Source organism: Rhinolophus ferrumequinum, chromosome 19, assembly GCF_004115265.2.
Source record: "Rhinolophus ferrumequinum isolate MPI-CBG mRhiFer1 chromosome 19, mRhiFer1_v1.p, whole genome shotgun sequence".
Taxonomy (NCBI): domain Eukaryota; kingdom Metazoa; phylum Chordata; class Mammalia; order Chiroptera; family Rhinolophidae; genus Rhinolophus; species Rhinolophus ferrumequinum.
This window is the reverse complement of record NC_046302.1, coordinates 5578636-5596635: the sequence shown is the minus strand read 5'-3', so window position 1 is coordinate 5596635 and position 18000 is coordinate 5578636. Positions and strand designations below refer to the sequence as shown.

The window sequence follows — 18000 nt, the reverse complement described above, 5'->3', positions numbered from 1 at the left end:
ATCAGTGACTAAAACCAACTACCAGACTTCCCCAGCACAGACCACTTACTGGCTCTTATCTGCAGCTACTGTCTACCCCTCTGGTTCTGCTTGCTCAACAGATGAGCAAGCCCTGCAACTGGACTTCTTAGGGGCTGGTTGCTTTACAGAATTAACACCCCTGGCTTCTGTCCCTCCATGAAGTTAGGTCTCACAACCATTACCACCACCACCCAATCTAGGAGTAAGCTTGGTGCAGACCCCAAGCCCTCCCAACATATTCCACGCACTATAGTAACCAAGTTATAACCGACCCTGTTCTAAAATGGAAGTTTTAAAAATAAGTTTTCCTAATTATTATATTCCTAATAATATAATTTCCTAAATTATATTAAAAATAAGTTTTCCTAATTATTATATTCCTAATAATATAATTTCCTAAAAATAAAGAGAGTGTTATTTTTCTCTTTCTATTCAGCAACCTTAGTTAACTAAGCATTATATCATCTCATAGAATATCATTAAATGTGAAGTAATTTTCCACTGAAAAATAATTTCTTCAGTTTCCGCATAACATTTTTCAACAAAACTCAAATATTACCTTTATTTTATGTAATTTGGCAAAACTCAAAGCTTGTATAGAAAATAGGTTTCCTCTCTTGTGACAATTCTAATTGGATGGTAGTAGCTGTCTAGAATGCTACCTTCTAAAGAATTGGGAGTTGCCCGTGATCATTTAGCAACATTTTCCACGGGAAGAGAAGGGAGTCACAGTGCTGATGCCACATTTCTGACACTCCTCTGCTAGAGGACGGGATAATGGAAGTTGTGTTTCTTTCTGTAAACAGTATGGATCTGGATTTAAATTTTTCCCATGTGATATTAATTCAAACATTAATTGTGCTTCAATATCATGAGACCTCAAAAATACACTGAGATCATTGCACTATATCACATTTTTCAAGAACAAGGAGAACTTGGAGTGGAATCTCCCCAAATTAAACCATAAAAAGAGGTCGACTAGCAAGTGCCAATCCCAAACAGTCTCATATTTCCTACCAATTGAAGAATTCTGGTTTTCATGCATTTATACACACCTCTGTCTATTCTGAGACTCTCCTCTGCCACTGTGACATCTGAGCATGTATGAGACCATCCTAGCCAAGAGGTACCTGCCAGAGAGGTATCTCAGGTACTTCTATCCCCAAACTCTAGCTCTTTTAGATAGAGCATCATAACTGCCATCCATATCCACTTATCCGAGTATGTTACTTACCCTTTATCAAGATTATGTATATATGATTTAAATTATGAAAACTACCCAAGCACACACTTTCAGTTGTTTAACCTTTACTATGTACATATTCAAGAAACACCTTTCTGTAACTAACTTCATGAGTTATACATTTTTATTATACCTATGAGTAAAACCATAAGTTCTTTAAATTACAAATAAAATATATATATCATTAATCACAAAAGGTCAGAGTTAGGGAGCAACTATCATTAAACAAATATTTAATGAACTTTAATCATTCCCCACCAATAAAATTTAATTTTATACACATCAGGCAATAAATGGGCCAACTGTTTCATCTAAGCTATATCTTATCTTACAGATCTCAAATGAAATTGGTTCTAAGAGTTTAGGTGAAAAGTTATATTTACATTATTTTTATTATCAATGTAAATGAGGCTCCCTTCACTCCCCAAAGGATTTTAAGAGGCTAAGTTAAATTATTAATAAGTGACTATCAAATAAGTTAAAAAGTGGTAAAGTTAAGGAAAAGCCAAATTCAAGAACACATAATATTTACATGGAAATCGTTTAAAACTATAAATGGTGGTCAAACACTATTTAACTTTTCCTGACATTCTGCCAGGCTTTTCACAGCCCATTACAATCTATGAGGTGTAATCAAAAAATATGGTCAATGTTTAAATGTTAAAAAAATTTATTACAGTAAAAGACACACTGCCATTAATGCCCCTCAAAACACTCCCTCTTGCTTCAAACACACTTAACCCATCATTCTTGCCCCTTTCCGAAGCAGTTCTGGAAGTCTTCTTTTGTTGAGTGTCTTTAGTTTTGCGCTGTCATGGCTGCCTCGATGTCCTGAATAGATTCAAAACGCTTTCCCTTCATGGTCATTTGGACTTTAGGGAAGAGCCAGAAGACACATGGTGCCAGATCTGGTGAATAAGGTGGATGAGGACACCCCATAATGTTTTTATTTGACAAAAATTGCCATACCAGATGCGATGTGTGACATGGAACACTGTCATGATGGAGGATGAGGTAAAGACACTCACGAAAGAGGACTTCCAGAACTACTTCAGAAAGTAGCAAGAGCGATGGGATAAGTGTGTTTGACGTGAGGGTGGGTATTTTGAGGGGGATTAATGGCAATGTATCTTTAATTGTAAAAAATTAATTTTTTATTTAAACATTCACCAAATTTTGTGACCACATCTCGTATGCTAAATACCTAGTGTAGCACCTAAGGTGACTAAGATTTAATGATGGGATGAAGGCTTACACTTCAAATTGTTTCAGCCTCAAGAATCATTTTGTGGACTTCCAAGCATATTTATTTAAGACTGTTTTAGAAGTTCTTTATCAATCTTGAACCAAAGTATCTCGAAATATTCATCTTTTTACAAAGGTAAGAAATTGCTCAGTGAGAACATATGTGTGCAGTATGTATGAGTTGACAAAATGCCCTCATATAAACTTACTCACAGCAATTTTGAATCTCACAACAATTTTGTGAGAAGGCCTGCACATACATTATTTCCATTTTACAGATAAGACATAGGGAGTCAAAGAGGTTACATGGCTTGCCTGCAGTTATAACTAAGTGATAAGTGTGAGCACCAAGAATCAAAACCACATTTTCTGCAGTCTACTCTTATGTTCTTCCCATGTTACCATGTGACATTAAACAGTTGATTTGCAGCCTTCTACAAGAGGAAAGGAACTTGGTAGGAATCAACATGACTCCATAGGAAAAATATTTTTTCCAGGGCAATTTAATTTCCAACAAGTGTAAGTCATCTTCCGACCTTATCCTGCCCCTCCCCGCCTTCCCTACCATCCAGGCAGGAAGTCTGAGAGCCTTCCAAGATTCCTTCATCAAAAACTTACGAGCCATGTGCTGCTCTGTTTCCTATATCTCTCAATCTGATTTTTCTTCCCTATTCCTATTGCCTTCATGCAGACCTCCATCATCTCCTGTCTGAACAGCCATAATATTCTACTGGTTGGGCAACTTAAAGGCTACTGAGATTTAATGATAGCATGAAATGCCTACAGGGTCTTTGCCCTCAGTTTTACCAGTTCAATCCATGTTCTACAAACTTCCCATAGTTATCTTTCCAAAAAAGTCATCTGCTACCATCATTTTGATGCTAAAATCCTTACATGACTCTCCACTGCCTATACAGACTATAAATACAAACTCAATGGTATGGCACAAAAAGTCCTTCATAATCTGATCCCAGCCCACATAACCTCCCCAGCCTGTCTCATTCTCCACCACTCCCACACACATCCTATGCTCCAGACGCAGTGGATGCCTACTGCAGAGAAGACAAACCGGTTTAACCTCACGTGCCAACTCCAAATAATTGGTAATGACTGCCTGAAGCACCCCGTGGAGAAGTCTGAAGCTGCTTATAAATTTAGCAGCAAAAATACAATGACTGATTAAGCAGTGTCTATTTTCGGTATGGGGAAGTAGGTGTTGTTACCACACTACAATCCATTTACACTGTCCTTTGAATAGGTCTTCCACATATCTAAACCTTTGTACTTACTGTTGCTTTTGCCTAATATGTCCTTCTCCTTTAATCCCATTCCTCATCCTTCAAAACCTCCAGAAAACAGACCTGCACTGTGAAACCTGCCTTCTATCACACCACGCAGTCAGTCACTCTCTCCTCTGTGCTCACCTAGTTTTCTGTATTATGTCTCTATTATTTTGGAATTATTGTACTGTGTTAGTTTATGTACCAGTGATCTTCTTGGAGATACGGGTGCACTTTAGTCCTCTTTGCTTTCCTTAACATCTAGTGCATCTTAGAAGGCACTCAAATACTGGTGAAATCAATAAATGAAATTGTGTAACAGGAGATTCCTCTAAAATGGTATTTTCACTAAAATCCAGGAAGATATGGCCAAGGTGGCTGTTAGTGGCACTCCACCACTACTCGTCACCTTTATCTATATACAGAGGGTGCCAAAAAAAAAAAATGTATACACATTTTAAGAAAGGCAAACTGTATTAAAATTGTAATACTCAATATACACCTATAATAAAAAATGAATACAAGTCACGTTTGACTTCTGCAATTACAAGAGGTGCTCAAAGTGGTTACCATCAGCGTCCAGACACTTCTGATTACAGTGAACTACTGCTTGAGCAACGTTGACCAAAGTGTCCACTTGTATACTTTTTTTTTTTTGGCACCCCCTTGTATTTCTTTCTCTCTCAGAAATACAAGACATTAAGGGAGTATACTAGATAGAAATTTGACTTCCAATTAGATTGGGCAGGGAAAAAAGTGGGAAGTATGAGGGAAAAAGACAACAGATGCAATTTTTAAAAAAAAATGAATTAGCATAAGTGATGTAAAAAAGATTTAAGAGTCACAGTTTTCAGAAGCTAAATATGAGCGAGCAAATACTGCTATCATTAGGGATACAGCCTTTACATATACATGACACTGGTCACATACTTATTAAATTTACATTAATGTCCCAGATTAGTTTTAATGTTTAAAGTTTGTAAGGTGCATCATTTTGGAAAACTTTGACAATATCTGCTAATGCTGAATATACACAAACATTATGAACTAGCAATTCCACTTTTAGGTATACACGCAACATAAATGCTACATTTGTTCACCAAAAAACATGTTTAATAATGTTCACAGCAGCGTTATTAATACTATCCAATAACTGGATATCCAAATATAAGCTCCAAAACATCTAAAATCCATCTAGAGTAGAATGGACAAATTATGATATATTCATACAATGGAATATAATACTAAAATTAAATGAATAAACTACAACTGTATGCAACAATATGGAACAATCTCACAAAGTTCAGAGACAGAAGTTAGAAATCAGGTAGTATAATACTGGTTGATTCTATATTGTAAGTTCAAATACAGGCAAAACTTATGGTGCTAAAAGTCATGATAGTGGTGATTCCTGGGTGGTTGGTGACTGAAAGGGTTCACAGGCAGGCCTTCTGAGACGTCAATAATGTTCTGTTCCTTAATCTGTGTCCTGGTTACACGAGTGTATTCACACTATGAAAATTCATCATTTATGATTTATTCTATTTTCTGTGAGATACATTTTAAAAAAAATTTGCTTTAAAAATTAAGACAAAATAGAAATATTTTCAGACTAACAAAAACTAAGTGAATTCAACAATGGCAGACCTGCACTAAATACTAAAGGAAGTTCTTCAGGCAGGAGGAAAACGATCCTAGAAAATAGTACAGTAATGCAGGAAGAAACAAAGACCATGGAAAGTGCAACTATGTGGAGGAATCTAAATGAACATTAAATTGTACAAAAATATTGTCATATTTAAAAATCTATGATAAACTCAAATACATGTCAACAATCATAAAAAAGCAAAAGGAGATAAATGGAGTTACAGTGTTCTAAAAATCTCTGCAATGTCTGGAGAATAATACAACTAGTAATTTATACAAGACTAACAAAATGTCAACAATGCATGTTGTAAAGCAACTACCAAAAGAATACTAAAGCTATTCTACAATAGGCAAGCAAGTGAAGGATGATAGTTTAACAATTAAAAAATACTTAATCAAAAGGAAGATAAGGGAGAGAAAATGAATGTAGTACTGGTGGGACAAATACAAAGCAAATAATAAGATGGTATATTTTAAAACCCAAATATAAGTAATTATATTAAATGTAAATGGAATAAACAATCCAGTTTAAAATTAAAGACTGTTATATCAGATAAAAAACAAATCTAAACTATATTGTGCTTGTACAATACACAACTTAAATGTAAGAATATAAAAAGGTTAAAAGTAAAATTACGAAAAAGAATATACCATGCAAACATTAATCAAAAAAAAGCTGGCGTAACTATACACATGTACCTATAGTCACATGAATAGAAGAGTCAATCCACCAAGACAATATTACAAGTCTAAATTTGTATGCACCTAATAATATAGCCTCAATATACAAGTAAAAATTGACAGAATAACCCATGCATCAAAGAGGAAATCACAATGAAAATTAGAAAGATATCTGAGTTCAATTACAATGAAAATGTGATACCATACTAAACTTCTATTCATCAAAACACACCATTAACAAAGTGAAAAGGAAAGCCACAGAGTTGGAGAAGATATCTACAATACATATAACTGGCAAATAGCTCGTATCCAGAGTATATAAAAATCAGAACATATAAAAATGAGAAAAAATAAAAACCATAATAGAAGTAATTAAAGGTTACCTGGGGGTGGGGAAGGGGAGAATGGCCAGTTATTGCTTAATGGGTACAGAGTCTCTGTGTGATAGAAAAATTTGAAAATAGATAGTGGTGATGGTTATACAACATTGTGAATATAAGTAATGCCATTAAATTAAATGGTCACTTTTTTGTTATACAAATTTTATAAGAAAAAAAATAATATTATAGAAAAATGGTCAAAAGACCTGAACAGGAATTTCACAAAAGAGATATCCTCATGGCCAATAAATATATGAAAAGGTACAACATGATTACTATCAGATAAATGCAACTTAAAACCATTATGAGGTGTATACCATTACATACCCACTAGAATAGCTAAACTTTTTTTTATTTTTTTTTATTTTATTTTATTGGGGAATATTGGGGAATATTGGGGGACAGTGTGTTTCTCCAGGGCCCATCAGCTCCAAGTCATTGTCCTTCAATCTAGTTGTGGAGGGCGCAGCTCAGCTCCAAGTCCAGTCTTTAGTTGCAGGCAGCACAGCCCACCATTGAACCAGCAACGTTGATGTTAAGAGCTCGCGTTCTAACCAACTGAGCCATCCAGCCACCCCTCCGGAAGTTCGGCGGTTCACGGTCTTCAATCTAGTTGTGGAGGGCACAGCTCACTGGCACATGTGGAAATCAAACCGGCAACCCTGTTGTTCAGACCTCGCACTCTAACCAACAGAGCCATCCAGCCGCTCCAAAACTTTTCTTTTTTTTAAATGACATTTCTAAGTATTGGAGTGGATGTGGCATAACACATTGCTAGTAAGGAAAGGTAAATTGAAACAACCTCTCTAGAAAACTGCTTGGCTATATCTACTAAAACTTAAGTGTCACACATGCAAACAATCCAGCAATTCTCCTAGACATTTACCTAACAGAAGTGCATATATACAGAGGGTGCCAAAAAAATGTATACACATTTTAAGGAAAAAAAAACTGTATTAAAATTGTAATACTCAATAAATACCGATAACAAAAGATGAGTACAAGTCAAGTTTGACCTCTGCAATTACAAGAGGTGTTCAAAGTGGTTACCATCAGGGTCCAGACACTTCTGATTAGGGCGAACTACTGCTTGAGCAACGTTGACCAAAGTGTTCACTTGCATACATTTTTTTTGGCACCCCCAGTATGTTCAAGAGTATTTACAGTGTTATTTGAAATAGCTAAAATCTCCAAACAATTCATATGCCATCAACAGCAGAATGGGTAAATAAATTTCAGTATTTTCACACAATTGAATACAATACAGGGTCTGACAATTAAGTTCATGAACTTATTGCAATGACGTTGCTAACATTTTTGTATAACAGAGGGATTATTCATTATGAATTTGTATCAGCTGGACAAACAGTTAACCAAGTTTACTATTTGGAAGTGCTGAAAAGGCTGCGTGAAAAAGTTAGATGACCTGAACTATTCCGCCAACAATTCATGGCTCTTGCATCACGACAATGCACCAGCTCACACGGCACTGTCTGTGAGGGAGTTTTTAGCCAGTAAACAAATAACTGTATTGGAACACCCTCCCTACTCACCTGATCTGGCTCCCAATGACTTCTTTCTTTACCCGAAGATAAAGGAAATATTGAAAGGAAGACATTTTGATGACATTCAGGACATCAAGGGTAATACGATGACAGCTCTGATGACCATTCCAGAAAAAGTTCCAAAACTGTTTTGAAGGGTGGACTAGCTGGCCTCGGTGCATAGCTTCCCAAGGGGAGTACTTCAAAGGTGACCATAGTGATATTCAGCAATGAGGTATGTAGCACTTTTTCTAGGATGCATTCCCGAACTTAATTGTCAGCCCTGATATAGCAAACAATGCTATATGCAACAAGTAGTGTACCTCACAAACATAAAGTTGAGCGAAAAAAGCCAAACAAAAAACACATAATGTGAGATTCCATACAAAGTTCACAAACAAGTAAGCCCAATCAATGGTGATAAAACTAAGCCAATGATTATATGTAGAAGGCTTCTGGGCTACTCATAGTGCTCTTTTGTTCTTAATCAGGATGGTGTTTACATGGTGTGTCACTAACAATTTTGTACTTTTCTGTGCGTATGCTGAACTTCCAAAAAAAAGAAAAATGTGTGGGAAAAGCCCAAGGAAATAATTTTTGAGAAGGAAATGTCAAAAGAAATTAGACTTTTAGACAGAAGAAAAGTGGTCAATTCTTTAATTATCTTCAAATATACACAACATACACCAAAAAAGTCTTTCAGAGATCCTGACCAACACATCATCACCAGACTATCATCACTAAAACAAAAAAATATCCATTAAACTTTCCTGTAACTAGATGAAATGTGTTTAAATTACGTGAACATTTTGTGTAATATTTTCTTAATGTACGTTCTTTGTATAATGAGGGTCATGCAAGCAGCAAAACAAGACAGGGTGTCATGGTATGTCTATCCTTGATATATTTAAAAATCAACACAATGCTAGTTAGCTATATCGACCTAATAAGAGCAAAGGCTGGACCAGTTAAGTCCAATAAATTCAATGCAGGAAGAAGCAAATCTTGCCTTGTCTTGACCTTGTTATACTGCCACTCAGAAGTTAGAAATAAGGAAAATATTGCCATGTTTCCTAATTAATTTGCATGGCTTTATATACATCAGTATTTTTCTTGTCCCTAAAGTAATCGTGCTCCCCTGTAACAATCTGAAATACCTAACCCAGACCAAAAATCTCTTGCCCAGTCATACTTGGTTTTCATCTCTTTTTGTTTGTTTGATTAAGACATTTTATGGACTTATTGCAAATAGTGTATTTTATCCACATGTACTTCAGAGCAGTAATGAAAATATATGCTTACAAAATGGGGAACTATTTCAATGTGGTTGATCGCCAACATTCTGCATGTTTTAGGGACACCTGTAGCCCAGAATATCCATAACTACTTGCAAGAAGGAGGCCAATGATCACAAGATTTGTCACCAATTCTTGACCACCCACCTACCTCAGTCAATCCATCTTTGACCCCCGGCAACATTTCAATGACTTCCCTTCAGCTCCAGTATATCCAAGTTGATCCCCCAATATAGGCTCCTTTGGCTTCAGTTCCCAAGTTATCTCTCCCTTCTGATAAACATTTTGTACAGACTGCTCTCTCTGAACCTTCCTATTCAACTTGACTCTAAGATATTCAATAAATGTTAAATGAATGAACGAAATACAGACAGTGGTAGGCGTGCCAGTAAAAGTGAGATACCAAAAAGAGATATTTCCCAAATCTAACAAAGTCTGAACACCAAAAATAACTAAACCACTTAACATGTCTTCATTAAAAACAAAACCATCCCAGTAGCAACAACCATACCCAACACTGAGCCCCTTGGAGATATGTCTAGTTCTAGGGCTGAGGCAGAAAATATAACAACATAATAACCCTTGAAGCATTTTGTAATGCCAGAAAGCAAGGATATGCTCAAAAACACAAAAGGATGGCTACATGTCAAAGGGACACAGGAGCCAACCTGAAGGCGCCTCCACTGGCCACAACTGGAACAATTTCAGCAATAAAACAAATAACATGGTAATGGAAAACAACCAAAGTATAATAAAATAGATGTGAGTCCAGACTGATATAAATGATTGAATAAATAAGGAAATGGAGAGAAGGGACAAATCTTCCTTACAGAAAAATTCCAAATAATATTAAACAGATCTTCACCCTTCCATGAGGAGGCCCCCTCCTTAAATGTAGACTGGACTTAGTGACTCCTTTACAAAGAATAGAGTGTAGAAAAGGTAAGAGCAGTAGTAACTCTTTAGCAGAGAAACCTGGCAAACATGGTTCACACCACCAGGAGTATTGCATGGATATCATGTGCCCCAATCTAATGCGATGATAGGAGCCCTTCCCCTCTCTGGTATTCTTCACACAAACATATAACCCCAGTCTAGTCTGGAAAACATCAGGCAAACCTAAGCAAAAGGACAGTCTACGAGACCCCTGACCAGTACTCCTCAAGGCTGTTAAGGTCATGGGAAACAAGAACAGTCTGAGAGGGGCCACCGGCTCAGGTGGTTGGAGCTCTGTGCTCCTAACGCCGTAGGCTGCCGATTCGATTCCCACATGGGCCAGTGGGCTCTCAGCCACAAGGTTGCCCGTTCGATTCCTCGAATCCCGCAAGGGATGGTGGGCTGCGTTCCCTGCAATTAGCAACAGCAACTGGACCTGGAGCTGAGCTGCGCCCTCCACAACTAAGATTAAAAGGACAACAACTTGAAGCTAAATGGCACCCTCCACAACTAAGATTGAAAGGACAACAACTTGACTTGGAAAAAAGTCCTGGTAGTACACACTGTTCCCCAATAAAGTCCTGTTCCCCTTCCCCAATAAAATCTTTTTTTTAAAAAAAAAAAAAACAGTCTGAGAAACTACCACAGACCAGAAGAGACTAAGGAGACTAAATGCAATATGGTACCCTGGGTGGGATTCTGAAACAGGAAAAGGACATTAAAAGAAAAACTAGGAAAATCCAAAAGAAGTCTGCAATTTAGTTAATAGTAATGTGCCAACACTGGCTTCTTAGTTTTGACAACTACACCACAGTATCGTAACATTAATAGATGTTAACATTAAGGGAACTGGGTGAGAGGTACACAGGAATTTTCTGTATATCTCTGCAACTATTCTAAAAAATCTAAAATTATCTCAAAATAAACAGTTTACTTAAAAAAAAACCCCACTATACTTGGCAACAGGCAATATTTTCCTCATAGTTTTAAACAAGTATCTGGGAGAAGGCAGTTTCATTTTTTTCTACTTAGCCAACAGGAAGCAAATAGTAAATAAAATGAAAGTGGGATGGAAACTATTGCCATTTTACAGAACCTATGATGCAGGAAAGTGATTCTGCCCTTACAAATAAAACAGGCAGAGTGTGACTTACCATCTCCTATCAACATATAGTCCCTGGTAGGTCAATGATTTTTTTTCTTCTACAGTGGAGTCAAAACGCAGTGAGGCTAATGGCTTTCCAACAGAGTCCCAACTTACTTAAATACCAATATCCATATACGCCTAAATTCTTTCCACTGTTTTCCTTTGCAGGAGACAGAAATACAGATACAAAACCACAAATGCACTATTCCAAAATTTCTCCCAAAAATGTATGTAGCCACTCCCACATAATCCAGCACAAGTGTAAAAATATCGGAGATTAAACAGAAGTTGAAGGGTGACAGCAATCTGAATTGATTATGTCTAAAATATCTTTATTTTGCAAATGACCATCTGAACATATAGTTAAAGCCCCTCCCAGGGACCTGTGTAAATGAGTGGGCTTAAAGCTGAAGCTGCATTAGCTTCATAGTAAATTTATCACTGTGTTTGCTTTATTTTTCTCTTCTTTAATGCTAAAACGACTTGTTTACATCACCCTTGGAAACTTGAACACTGCTTACACATAGGAACTCAAGGCATGTTTTTAAAATTGAATTAACCCCACACATTTGGACATATTGTTCAAATGGAATAATTCTTACCTATTACTGTATTGATAAGGCTTTTCACCAATGCCTATAATACCATCACAAACCCTCAACCTTTACCCTGGACACACACACATTTACTTCAAGTGTTCCTTTCATTTAATGATCAGGATGCAAATACTCAAGAAGGATACTAAGAGAGAACAAAAATTAATGTTTTAAAACACGTTTTCCCTATTTCAACCTTCTCCACAAATATTCTCTCTTAAAATCAAATAGGATATTATTCCAAGACCATTTCCCCCACCACATTAGCATGAACCTTACTAAGAAGCTTGACTGATCATATCCTCTTCAAATCCCAAACAAAGCCCGAATGTTCCCTATACCAAGGGATCCCTTTATTAGTATGCACACAGGCTTTCACTGTTCCTCCCAAGAAAACCTATCGCCAATCTTATTTTAAATCCATATGTGGTCATAATATTTTAAATGTTCTTTATACATTTAAAGCTAAAGGTACATCAAAATTCTTAAAACCAAAATCTGAAAAAAGTTACTTTTGTCAGTTGGGTATTTAAGGCTTAAGAGGCTGCTGAGACCATGCAATGATTCTAAGTTCTAATACTACTATTATTGATAATTCTTTGTGTCATCCCAGAAAAAAAAGTGTCCTACTCTTGTGAAGATCTGGAATATAATCTAAATTCCGTTAATGACTACTTTCTAAAAATGTGTATACCAAAATGTGTTCTAAATGCCAGTTAACTGCACTGGTGACAAACAGTGGCTAACAAGCAGTGGGATGTCTTTAACTCATTAATTAAGGGTGTGAAAGTGAAAACTTCATCACCTGTATATAATAAATTTTACCAAACAAAAAAGTCTCATTATGACTGCAAGTACATAAACGTTTGGGTAAGAAAAATTTTAAGTAAGCCACCTAAGAAGAATCATAAGCCCTCTTGATTCTAAGCAACATATCCTCCTGTCATCACAGAAATACTTCATAAAATATACCGCCCATTTTAAGATCCTTATTAATAATTTAATCATTTTTACTCAAGATATTCTCTAAAGAACTAATTTTTCCTTTTTCTTTACCTCCTTTAGTCCTATACCACCCTGCTTTCATGGCCGTGTTAGTATATGGCTCTAAGTTATATCTGAATGCTAAATAAAATTACTCATTCTTCATTGTTTTCTTCCAATGCCTCATTGGTCTCACTTCCATGCCTCCCACACCTTTCATCATTTTTCTATTTTCCTTATAATGTATTTCTAATTTTTAATTCAAACTGAATGCAAATATTCTGGATGTATCAATACTGTTAAAAGTTAACAAGAACTAAAATCAAGTACAACTGCATTCAATCCCAAAACAAGTCAGGAAAGCATGTGAAGTGCTATTTCTTTCTGTGAGGCTAACTGGAGTAATACTGCTGATAGGGGTAAGAATCAATAGCACTCATTCATTCAACTCAACAGCAGAGGGATCAGTGGCTAGCTGAAAAGATTCACTTGCTTGAGGATTTCAGTCACAATCCATTTCTCCACACTGAATACAATCCTGGGCACCACCCATCATCTAGCTGCTAGACTAGTAGCCCTCAACAGAGGATGATTTTGCCCCCCAGGGGACATTTAGTTATATCTGGAGATTTTATTGTCATGGCGGTGAGGGGGTTACCGGCATCTAGTGGCTAGAGACCAGGGATTCTGCTAGACATCCTATGCATAGGACAGCCCCCACAACAAAGAATTATTCAGCCAAAAATGTCAATAGTGCCAAGGGTGAGAAACCCTGATCTAGACATTTGTCTCAAATAGCTCGACCAAAGACACCATGGTGGTGTGAAAGGACCACAGGACTAGGGAAGGAAAAGAACTAAAATTTACTGAGTACCTGCTAAATACCAAGCCTTGAGTTAGTCACTTTACATATATCATCTCAATGAAACCTCTATCTGATGAAGAAAGTGATCTGTTCTCATTTTACAGACGAGAAGGCTAGACTCTGGGAGGTTAAGGACCTTACTCAAGGTCACTCAGCTAGTAAGGAGAGGAGTAATGATCCAAATTCAAACCAAATCTGTTTTATTACACAATATTACAAAATCTAGAGGATAAAAGACATGAATTTGATTCAAAGAGTTACCAGTATGAAATTGAGCAAGTCCTAAACCTCCAGTTAGAAAAGTCAATGGATAACATATAAAAATATAAATGCTGCTGATCACGAAGAATATATAATCATGTGAAACGCCTTACAATGAAAATGAAAGTGCTTCTTAGAATGCTGGTGTCACAATTACCATTTTTCCTTAAAAACAGAATTCATACAAGTGTGCACAGTAGCAAATTAAACAGCATATTTAAGAACCAAGATTAAATGTTCAGAAGACAGCATGCCTTCATAACCATGCAAATACTCTTAAATCCTAGGAGGAAATGAAATGTCTAATATAAACAATATTTTAGTATGACTTTAGCAAAGATTTTCAATCCTCGGCCCTAAAATCTAAAATGCTCAAGACTATAATCAACAACTTTGGGCTCTCTCCACAACTGGGAGCAGAGGTCACGAGCAGAACTAAGAAGGAAGAGGATGGATTACAGGTCCATTACAGCAGCTGCAGGGAATAACTCTACTATTCTCTCCATAAAGACAGAATATATTGAGGTCAACATGTTATCATTCATATTAATAATGCAAAAAAAATTCATTTCAACATAAGTTTCTGATTTTTTACAAAAAACTACCACCATAATTCAATAGTCTTTGAAGGTCCACAAATAAAATTTAAACTACACTCTTCAGGGATTAAGTTCAAGAGACAATGTAAACTGGGGGTTTTGTTCCTTCCGGAAATCACCACTAACAGTGCTGCTTCTAAATGCAGGTTGCACACAACCATTTTCCTCTGGAAACACTAGATCTCAAGGCATGGCTTTGCTCTGTTTTGTAAGTGTATCTTTTCATATCATATTGATACATTGTAAATAAGTTGGAAATACATTGTATTTCCCACTAATATAAAGTCCAAGTTTAAAAGCAATAAACACATCAAATAAACTAAAAAATGTTTGAAATAATTTTGAAAGAATCATAAAGACTGGATTTAAATAAATAAAAATTATAAAATGTGTTTACCTGACACTAAAAATAAATAAATGTTCTGGAAGAATTGAAAGAACTGACAACATAATCTTGAATGTTCTTTATTTCATCAATTTAGATAAGGATTTTCATTAAATGTCATTTTACTGACTAGTTCTGAATTACATCTTACACCTTAAGCATTTTGACACTTCCATCAACTTTCTAAAAGTGAGGGTGGATTATTTTCCTATGTTTTTAACATACTTGCCTCTCAAAAGACTGAATTAGATAAAAACTGACAGGAAAAACCTATACAATCAACCTCTTCATTGTCAATAAATATTTGAATAAGCCCTAGCTATATGTTGATGTGTAGGTGATAATCTGGAAGGATTTACATTAGACAATGACTTAAAATCTATTTTATCTATTTATCTGACACCCTGTTAACTTTTTACTTTACAAGCTTGTTTTTCCATCACAAATTAACAAATTTCATTATACAGGTAAATAGTTAATGTATAAGTTAAAATCATTGTTTAGTCTCCTCCCTTTTTTCTCAAAATAGCAGAAACCCCCTCAGGGCTCAGATTTCCTTATATTTCCACAACGAAAAACATTGTTGCAAATTTTTAAAAACTACCATTAGTTGACTACTCATTCCAAAAGGTGTGATTTTCCTGACACCAGAATTAAGTATCCTTGACAAGATCTCACGTGAACCTTTTATAGCACCTATCACATCACAAATGCAACCACAAGTAAATAGCCAGGGCATATTAAGTATGCATACATAGCTTATCCGTAGGACCCAACCCACACCATTTCCCAAACAAGCCTAGGGCAGCTGTCCTATGACAGTCTATACAATCACCAGCACCCTTGGCAGGTCAGTGGCCCTGCAGTGGGGCGCACGCCCAGGCCCGCCCAGACGCCTTCCTCACCGACCCTTTGTGCCGCTGCCCGCCCCGCACCCCCTGCTCTGACCTACGTGGGACCCGCTCTCGGCCAGTACCGCCTTCCGCCGTGGACCCCAGGCCCGGGTCTCCCGTGGGAGGTGGAAGGGGGAGGTGGAGGGAGGAAATCGGGGGTGGGGGGCGAGTGGGGGTCAAGCGGCACAAGGGCCTAGAGCCGGCTGGGAAAGTGGGCCGTGGCCAGGGTCTTTTCGTAGGAGATGGGGGTGTCGCGGGGCGAAAGGGCCGGGCCCGGGGACTTCGAGGAAAAAAGGGGCCTTCAGCAGGGGTTCTCCCGTAGGAGGTGGGGGGAGGTGGTCGCGGGGCTGAAGGGCAGGGCCCGGGACTGCGAGGGAAAAGGGACCAGTGGCGAGGGTTCTCCGGGGGTGGGGGGCACGCGAGTCCGAGGCCTCACCCGCAGCGGTAGGCAGCTGTCCCGCGTCGCCGGCGGCGGGCACCAGGGTGACGGCGCCGTCCCTCCAGACGCGGATCTGCGCGGCGGAGCGCACGCGGCGCCGGGGCTGGCTATGGCCGGCGTCCGAGGCGCGCAGGGAGCCGCAGCACTGGTAGCACACGGCCCACGCCTGCTCCTCGTTGATGGGCTGGTTGTAGAGCCGCAGGATTTCCTCCAGGCTCAGCGAGTCCTGCGGACCTCCAGCCGCGCCCGCGGCCTCCCCGGGGTCCGGCGGCCCCTCGCCGCCCGCCGCCTCGGCCCGCGGCTCCCCGCCGCCGGCGGGGCCGGCCGGCTGAGACATCCCGCGGGTCGGCGCTGCGCTGGCCGCCGTGCCGTGTGCCGGCGTCTCTTCAGCTGCGGAGCATCGTCTCGGCGCGCCGCCGCCTCCTCATCCCGGAACCGCCCCGCCCAACCCGGCCGCGCGCGCCGCCGCAGGGGACCAGGCGGGGGACTGGGCGAGAGTCCGGGCGACCGTGGGCAAGCGGAGGGCGGCTAGGACGCCGCGGCGATCCAGATCAGGCCGCCGCCACCGCCAGCCCGTAGCGACGCGATGGCGTCCGCGCGTCCCGCCCGGCGCCCGCCGCACGCTCAGTGCAGGGGCCGCGCAGCCTCTCCGCCTGGGTCCCCACCGTCAGGGGTTCCCGCCGGTGCTCCGCCGCGGCCCTGACCGCACCCACCCCTGTCACTACCACTGCCAAAGCGGGCGGGTCACTGAGTCACCCTCTAACTGGTTTGCTGAAAGTGTAATTAGGAATTCGAACCTACCCTGGAGTAAATTCCTAAAAACTTAAAGGTCTGTTGAACCGCTCCGGCCTTGGGCTACCCCTGCCCCCCAGCCTACTCTGGCCCACCGCTGGACCCTGCTCAGGGCCTCCCGCTGGGCCCTGTCCAGCCCTCCTTCAAGCCTCTGTGTGATTGCTCCTGACCGGCCGACTTGCTACTGCCCCGGGCCTCGTCCCGCCCTCATCCCTGTTCCCTGCTTTTTTTTTTTTTCCTTGATAGCTATCGCCATCAACATGCTATATAATTTACTTAGACGTCTGTTCATTTCTGAATACCTCCTCTTCTCCCAGCTTCAGAGTAAGCTCCATCAGGGCAGAGATCTTTATGGGTTTTGTTTACTGACTTCTCCCAAGTGCATAGATCAGTTGCCTCGGATATAAGCATGTTGTAAATAATTTGCAGACGTTGGTTTCAGCGTCCTTCCGGATTCATTTGTAATGTTCGTACAACTCCATAAGATAATGTCTCCAATAACCACTGTCATCATAGGCCAGTTAACCCATTCTGTTCATACATTGTGGAAGTGAGATCACAGTAGCAAAATTGAACTGAGGGCAATTAGCCATAGAATAAAAAATACTCCCGGGTCTTGCTGAACTCATTAAGTATGCAATAAAACAGACAATTCTTAGATAAAACAATTGAGTTTCATTGATAACATCCACTGAGGCTAGTCCTGTGTGTGAGAACCTTACAGAATTGAAAGCACGACATATAGTAAGAATATCTTAAAGATATCG

The 18000-nt window shown here is 39.2% G+C and overlaps 1 protein-coding gene across 2 annotated transcripts in view; it reads right to left on the bottom strand.

The window, feature by feature from the left end:
• SPIRE1 (spire type actin nucleation factor 1) overlaps window positions 1-17343 on the bottom strand; it is a 228606-nt gene extending 211263 nt beyond the window's left edge. Inside the window, exon 1 of one of the 2 annotated variants that reach the window (XM_033087714.1) lies at window positions 16439-17343. In XM_033087714.1, the coding sequence (XP_032943605.1) occupies window positions 16439-16778 (340 nt within the window). In that variant the 5' untranslated portion in view covers window positions 16779-17343. The remainder of the gene's footprint in view (window positions 1-16438) is intronic. The other variant, XM_033087715.1, reaches the window with a different exon arrangement.
• Window positions 17344-18000: the final 657 nt, after the last annotated feature.